Source organism: Leptopilina boulardi, unplaced genomic scaffold, assembly GCF_019393585.1.
Source record: "Leptopilina boulardi isolate dan_hultmark-lab unplaced genomic scaffold, ZJU_Lbou_2.1 LbouV2_317, whole genome shotgun sequence".
Classification (NCBI taxonomy): Eukaryota; Metazoa; Arthropoda; class Insecta; order Hymenoptera; family Figitidae; genus Leptopilina; species Leptopilina boulardi.
Genome location: NW_026137882.1, coordinates 1127804 through 1136020, shown reverse-complemented (window position 1 = coordinate 1136020; position 8217 = coordinate 1127804). Strand labels below are relative to the sequence as shown.

Here is an 8217-nt window from a genome sequence, read left to right as displayed (position 1 = left end):
ACTTAACTACGTCGAAAGATTGTCCGGAATTTGAATTTCAGAAAAAAGTTCACATTTATGCCACAATGCACAAACTATCATTTGCTGAAGCAAAAGCTGTTCTTCGCCCCAAGAAATCGGCTATTGAACCGAACTCCTTCAACTTCTCCAACTTTCCTCAACTGGGTGAAACTCCAGCTTCTTCTTTCACAAATCACAACTCCTCTCAACGACTTTTTTCAGACATCACAAGTCTTTCTTCTCGTCAACAGAAAAATTCGAGGGGCACCAACAACAACCCCCTAATTCCAACTCCATCTCAACCGCGTAAAAGAACCAATTCTTTTTTTGACACTCAATGGAACAATGGAAGAAGCAATTCCGATCTTCCTAATGGCTTCGCGCTATCCTCTACTTCATTCCAATCTCATCTTCCACTTCCATCACCTGACGCGAACTCTTGTCCCCGTCCTCACAACATTGAATCTCTTTCTTCTCATCTTATCTCCATTATCAACAACTACGTCACACAGCTCTCTTTTAATTCTTCGCCTGAAATATCAAAGCGTAACCAAAGTCTTCTTAACTCTATTATAGAGAATATTCATTCACTGTTTAGCTCTCCAAACCAGAATAACTAATTAACAATATTATAATTAACTATGGATAACCTTTCTAAATTAAACATTTAACAATGGAACTGTCGTGGTGTCTCTAACAAGACACCCGATATCCAAAATCTATCTAATAAATTTGACATTCTCCTTATTTGTGAAACCTTTTTGAAACCTGGTAAAAATGATAACCTTAAATCTCTAAAACAATTTAATATTATCAGACAAGACAGAACGGTAAATAGGGGTGGTGGCCTCGCCATTGTCACCCGTAAAAACATAATTTACTCTAAAGTCTCAACAATATTCACTCAGGAAGACGAACTTGAGACACTTGCGGTTTCAATTGACTCTTCCATGGGTGAATTACTAATAGTTTCTGTCTACAGAGTTCCCGGCAAACAAACCCCCCCTATTTACTGGAAACGTTTCTTTAACTCTATTAAAAATTTGAATTTCAAATCAATTTTTATAGGAGGCGACTTTAACAGCCACAGTACTCTTTGGGGAGGCTCTTACGTCTGCTCTAACGCACGCAACCTTTGCGAACAATTGGATGAGATAGATCTTATAATCCTCAACAATGGCTCACCTACTCTAGCAGGTCGCCCGCCTAACCCTGGCTCTGCATTGGACCTCACTATGGTTTCTCCGAACCTTTACACATCATCATCTTGGAATGTTCACGTCGACCCGTTGGGCAGTGACCATTTTCCTATTCTCACTTCGTTGGGTGTCACAATTCCAATATCAATCTTCTCCTCTCACAAATATAATTTAAGATCAATAAACTGGCCCCTTTTCTCCGAAAATCTTCGTTCATCTATAGAATCAAACATAAATCTTTTAAATACTAATGACCCTATTGCTGATTATAATAATTTTATCCAACTTGTCGATACATCAATTTCTGAAGTGTGCCCCCAACGAAAAATTTCACATACACATACAACTAGAAATGCTACTCCGGCCAGAAAACCATTTGTTCCTGCTCCCTGGTGGAACAGCAAGTGTGATGAGGCAATAAAAAATAGGAAAACGGCTTTTACAAATTACAAATTATCTTCAAATTACCCAAACTATATCAACTACAAAAAAGCTGAAGCCATTGCCAAACGCACACTCAACGAAGCTAGACGCCAATCCTTCAGAACCTTTTGTGACTCTTTGGACAGACACACTCCTTTGACAAAGATATGGTCTGTAATAAAATCTTTTAAAAACCGTTTTACTTAACCACCATCAGCTTCTTGTTCAGCAGACAGGGAAACTATAAATAAACTTCACTCTCTTGTGGACGAACTGTACCCCCCTACTGTATTTCATGACAATTTTCCCAGTAATTTCGACAATAACCTATTTCTAGAAGCACCCTTTTCTTTACAAGAACTCCAAATAGTGATCAACTCCTTTAAAACTAAATCCTCTCCAGGCCTTGATAAAATAGATTACCAAATTATTCAACACTTCCCAACCGAAATCTTGACAACTCTTTTATCAATCATTAATAGAATAATTTTCAGCGGTAACTTTCCCCCTTCTTGGAATAACTTTCTTATCTTTTTCCTTCCAAAATCCTCACCTGGCAAATTCCGCCCCATCTCTTTGGCTTCCTGCCTTTTTAAAATGGTTGAAAAACTTATATACAACAGAATGATTTGGCTTGTGGAACGTGATAAAATACTTAGCCCATACCAATTCGGCTTTAGAAAAGGCAGGTCCTGTTCGGACAATCTCGCCTTAATATCAACAGAGATTTGGTCGGGCTTAGCCCAACGTGAATTCACTGGTGCTCTGTTTCTAGACATAAAAGGTGCTTTCCCAAGCGTAGTCCCGAATATTTTAGCCGAAGACCTTAGATCATTAGGAATCCCTGAATCAATAGCCCGATTCATTTACAACTCAATTAAATGTAAAAACATATTTATCAAAATATATGGCGAAATTATAGGTCCAAGAACCAGTACGGTTGGTCTTCCTCAAGGCAGCATTCTCAGCCCGTTAAACTACGCAATTTACACTAGAAACCTCAAATCTGTTATTCCTGCAGACTGCGAAATTTACGAATTCGCGGATGATATATCAGTTACTTGTCGTTCCCCTAATTTATCTCAAGTTATCAACTCTCTTCAAACTAGCCTTAACGGTCTGTCCGAATTTTTATCTAATATAGGTTTAGAAATCTGCCCCGTTAAAACCAAATTTGTCATTTTTAATAATAAAAAACTCATTACAGACGATCCCGATTTATTTTTATCTTTAAATGAATTCACTATTAAACCTTCCCCTTCAGTAAAATACCTCGGTGTTCACTTTCAGGAATCATCTTCATCTGATACTCACTTTAATTACTTGTGTGACAAAGCCAGAAAAATTTTAAACATTCTTAAAGTCCTTAGGGGTACGTGGTGGGGAGCAGACCCTCAATTGCTTCTTCACATTTACGACTCACTTTTTAGAAGTCTTGCCGATTTTGGCTCTCTTGCCCATAACTTTAAATCTCACAAAAATTTCTCCCGTCTAGAAAAACTCCGTAATCAGGCATTGAGATTAGCCGTAGGTTACAGACAAAGCACACCCATTAACGTAATGTTGGCTGAATGCTGCGAGCCCCCCTTGAGATCAAGATTCAATTTCCTTTCTAAAAAATATCTATTCTAACTTCCCCAATCACACTCTATTTTTCACCGACGGCTCTAAATCAGAAAAAGATCATTTGGCTGGTTGCGCTCTAATCTGCCCGTCCTTAAACCTAACCTCTAAATTCAAATTTTCAAATCATGCTTCAATTTTTTCTCTAGAAGCATTCGCAATTTTATTCACTTTAGATTACATTATTAACTCTAACCTTTCTAACACCATTATTTGCACAGATTCTCTTAGTGTTCTCAATAATTTAAAATCGACAAGTATTTACAAAATCAAATCTTACATAACATTTACTATTAGAAACCGTTTGAAAATTCTTTCTGATCTAAAACGTCCTACAACCCTAGTATGGATCCCCGGTAACGCGGGAATCGAAGGTAACGAGGAGGCAGATAGAGCAGCTAGAGAATCATCAACTAATCCCACCGAAGTTAACATTCCACTAGCATTTTCTGACTTCTTTTATATAGCGCGTAAACAATTATCAGATAGTTGTACTTCACACTTTCTAGACCTAGGAAAAATCAAAGGTATTCATTACACCCAATATTACTTTAAACCCAGAAAGAAACCATGGTTTGCGAACTTCGAAACTCGCAGACTATGGATCACTACAATCTGCCGCTTAAGATCCAATCACTATAATTTAAATGCTAGCTTAGCAAGAAAAAATTATATTAAATCGGGTGACTGTCCTCGCTGTCCCAACGTCGAAGAGGATTTTGACCACATTCTCTGGTCTTGTCCCAGATATAACTCATTCCGACCGAATCTAATAAAAGCTCTTTCTAGGGCTCTAAAATGTTCCCCTCCTTTCAGCTCAGTTCAATTTCTCACTAACCCTACTCCCAGAGTTGTCTCTCATGTGTTTAGATTTTTAAAACTTATTAATATAAAGATTTGAATTAATAACTTTTTCTACTTTGCTTTTATCTCAGGAGCTCCAGAGAGAAAGTTTTGTCGGGAACTTTTCCCTCTGGGTGAACAGTAGAGTAACTTGGAGCTGCGGTTCCCTTCGGCAAACTACTCTCTGGAATCCCTCCTCTTTGTTATTTTTCTTTATTAATCTAATTTTCCTTTCTTGTCTTTTCTTCTATTTCAAATTTACCGCTCTTCTATTTATCCAGTCATACGTTCTCAGCGTTTACATAGTACGTATATTCACTTTTAAGCAACATCCACTCACCAGGTCATGGCCAGATATACGCAGGCGCAAGCCAGTATAGTGCTAACGTTAAACAAACTTAACTTAATGTTTTCTCGCTCACTCCTCATCACCTGTGTTTGTTTACATCTAATGTCAAGTTGCAACCGGTGTATTCGGCAAAAAACAATGTCAATGAAATTTGGAAATCTTTTAAACAAGATAAAAAAACATTAGACGATAATGTAAATAAAAAAATAACAGAATTGCTTCAAAAAAAACAAAACAAGATGAAGATCGTTTAAGTTTTTTTACTCGTCAGGTACGTATTTATTTGTTATTTTAAAATTGATTACAATATTATCTCTAAATTTGAATCTTTGAAAAATTACTGATTAGCAGCGTAAATTTTTATTGTTTTTAAAATCATATTTAGTAGTATTTCAAAGACCGCATATTTCGCATAAAAAATAAATTTTTGTATATGTAAGAATTATTTATGATTTTAATATATTTCTTTTATATTAAAATGGATTATTCTTCTCAAAAATACCCATGCAAATACATATTGCTCTTTATACGATTAAATCTTATTTAAGAACAGAAAAAACTGTGTTTCCTTTTTCTGATTTTAATGAAATGGGGAGGTATATATCGCAATTTAACGAACTTTTCTTCTAGAAACCTTCAAGTAGTAATATTAGCACTCCATCTACTTCTCGTGATATAGCGAACATTGATGATTCTCGTAATAATGACGAAACACCAGTTCCAATAGAACTTGACAGTCCTATAAGAGGTATTAATATGGGAATTCAATTTGTTATTTAATTAAAAATCTGTAATAACACGAACACTTTTTTTGTTTAGAAAATAAATGTAGAAAAATTGAAAAAATCGTGACAAGCAGTGATGAAGCGACTGATGAAGATTGCACAGAAACTAGTACTAACGTAATAAACAAATTTAATACACCTGCTCAAGATACCCTGAAAATACAAATAAGCTTAATAGAAAAAAGACTTATTGCATCAGTTGAGGAACGTGATTCTGGTCTTTCTGGGCCTGAAATTCAAAAAGAAATTGATAAATTGAGAAAGGATCTTGAAGCGAAGAAAAAGTTATTAGTTACAAAAAAGGCCAAAGCCGAACGTGAAAGGAAATACCGACTTCAAAGAAAGGAAACTTTAAATGCGCTAAGGAAAGAAAATCCGGATGTGGCAAAAGATTTGAAGGAGTGGAGTATTTATTAGTTATTCTAGTAATTACAATTTAATTGTTTGTATTTAATAGGGTTATTCGTAGTTAGAAGAAGAACAGAAATTTCATAAATAAATAAATAAACTATTTTTCTTTTAATAGATTTTAAATTCACAGACACCAAAACAAAATTTTTGATATTAATTGCTAAACTATTGCGCTTAAAAGTTTAAACAGTAATTCTCCCTTGGTTTTATTTTATACTGAAAAAATATATTTTCCAGAAAATGTAAAAATTGAAAAATTGAGTTTTAAAACTTCTGACTGCGACTAAATTTTTGATTGATTTATTTTGAAAGCAAATTTTGTACTCTGTAATTAGATTCGAGAATCTTCTGGTAGACCGCGTCTTGAAGATGATCAATCGGAATTGTTAAAAGCAATAATTGACATCGCAACCTTTGATGGAGCAGCGGATAGTCGACGACGCACGGAATTAGTGCGTAGCTGCAAAACTTTACATGACCTACATACAGAGCTTCAAGCCCAAGGCTTCAAGATTTCTCAAAGTGGAACAACTCTTGAATTAAGCGGGCTTCTAGAAGGGAATAGTCTAACTTTTCCTTGTCGAGTCTCTTAGTGTTTCACGAGGGGCTTTTTCGACAAGGAACTTCGTGCCTGCTGCCTCCTCGTGTGTCTCTCACTGAGACTGAGAATTCGATGTACTGGTGGTCACTTGAGGTATAATCCTCAGAGAGCCGCCAGACGCATATGCAGCTAAATATTTTGGCTTCTAAACGTCCATGTTCTCCCCCGATTTACAAATACTAGGTCGTTCCAAGAGATCATTTCGCCGGTCAGAGTTCCTCTTTTATCGAGCATTGTCTCGCCCACCCTGGAGTCTTTGCATTAAAGTCGCCAGTGACGAGAACATCCAACTTGGAATCGCAAAGGCTCGATTCGAGGTCCTGTATATCGGATTCGAAGTCTGTCTGTGGATCGTTTGGCGAGAAGTAACAGCTGTACATACGTATGTTAGCCACCTCTACCCAAACAAATCCACTGCTTGTCTCCAGAAACTTGTCAACCTGCAATTCTGGGTTGCATACCTTGATAGCGGCTCGCTTTGCCTTGTTCTGATACCAGGAAGTGATCTCGATCACTTCCTCGATACTGCTCACTGCAGAACAGGATATCGATCTCATTTTGCCTGGCTGTTTTCATCAGGAGGACCTGTGCATCCTTTCTTGTATGCAGGTTGACCTGAAAAAGCTTTAAGGATTTGCCTTTTTAAGCTTTTCCAGTTCCTCCCTGTAAACTGGGCAAGAAATTCTTCCACTTAAATGGTCTGTCTCAGTCTTCTCCAAGTCAGCACATGTCAAGCACTTAGGATTTTGCACCGGACAGCTCTTCACGAAATGGCCCTCGCCACCGCACTTGCGACAGTTGTTCGTTCTGTCGCGGCCTTGGCAGGCTCGGGTCTTATGTCCATAGACAAGGCATCTTTGACACTTTGTCACTTCCAGATGTCTACGAATTGAGGCGTTAATCCAGTCGATTCTCACTTTTCTAATCGTTAGGAGAGCATCAGAATCTGCCTCTGCAAGACGGATAAGTGACACCATTGTTCCACTAAAACGTGGCAAAAGGCGGCACGTCATGTCCAGATCAGGTTTACTTAACCCCTTTCTCAAGGCTAAAATTCTTCTAACTTAACAATGTAAATTATTAACAAATAATTATTGAGAAACGCTGTTTCAGCACCCCACGGCACAACTTGGCGGAGGTTTCCTACTTTCTCGGTACGGTATTTTTCAGTCTTTCTCTAAATAACATTTAACAATTAATATTCGATTCTTATTGTTAGTAATACTTAAGGGGTTACATCCCAGATAACAAACGTGTCTGGCACGTTACAGGCACAACCAGCGGCGGACCGTGTCCCTGCTGTAACGCACCTTTTGTGCCACCTACTTTATGACAAGACCGACTGTGCCAGCATCGTGCTCGCAATATTCCTGACATATTATCCGGATCTTTTGTCCAGGATATATCTGCCAATAGGCTTGTTTAAATTTATGTTTTTGAATCTTCATTATAAATAAAAAAAGTATTACTTTCACTAATAAAATTAAATAATTTATAAATAAATTAATTTTTATTGATATTTTATTTTTTTGTAGTGATAAGCAAAACAAGTTTGCAATAATTTTTTTTATGGCTCAAAATATATAAAAATATAAATAAAAGAATAAATCTAGGGATAAGAGAAAATAACAAGATTTATTTAAAAATAATTCACAAATTTTTAAAAATGTAGAATACTTTTTAAAATATCTCAAAAATCATGAATAAAAAATTTAAAAATTAAAGTAAATTATCAAAAAGATGAGAAAAATATAAGCCAACAAATTTTTAATAAATTAAGCAGTTTAATAAGTATAAAAATCCTAATAACTTAAGTTTTGTAAAACACATTATAGAAATGTTAAGAAAAGAAAATTTTTAAAATATAAGAAAGTTAAGGAGATTATTCATAAAATGAAGGAGTTTAAAAAATGTAAGAACAAAGCTTTAAAAAACGAAAAAAGCTTAAAATATTTAAAAATGCCCAAAACAAAAACTAAACAG

At 35.9% G+C, this 8217-nt stretch overlaps 1 protein-coding gene across 1 annotated transcript; it reads left to right on the top strand.

The window, feature by feature from the left end:
- The first annotated feature begins 711 nt into the window (after positions 1 to 711).
- Positions 712 to 6226, top strand: LOC127284060 (uncharacterized). Its single transcript, XM_051309344.1, has 4 exons — positions 712 to 1796; positions 5068 to 5185; positions 5422 to 5606; positions 5969 to 6226. The coding sequence occupies exons 1-4, from the start codon at positions 951 to 953 to the stop codon at positions 6224 to 6226; spliced, it is 1407 nt and encodes a 468-aa protein (XP_051165301.1). The 5' UTR covers positions 712 to 950.
- Positions 6227 to 8217: the final 1991 nt, after the last annotated feature.

Excerpts from the sequence above, each read along its gene's own strand:
- LOC127284060 (XM_051309344.1), top strand. The coding sequence starts at position 951 with ATGGGTGAATTACTAATAGTTTCTGTCTACAGAGTTCCCGGCAAACAA. Across the intron at positions 5,186-5,421 it reads ACTTGACAGTCCTATAAGAG|TTGAGGAACGTGATTCTGGT; the intron begins GTATTAATATGG and ends TTATTGCATCAG. Across the intron at positions 5,607-5,968 it reads GGAAAGAAAATCCGGATGTG|ATTCGAGAATCTTCTGGTAG; the intron begins GCAAAAGATTTG and ends CTCTGTAATTAG.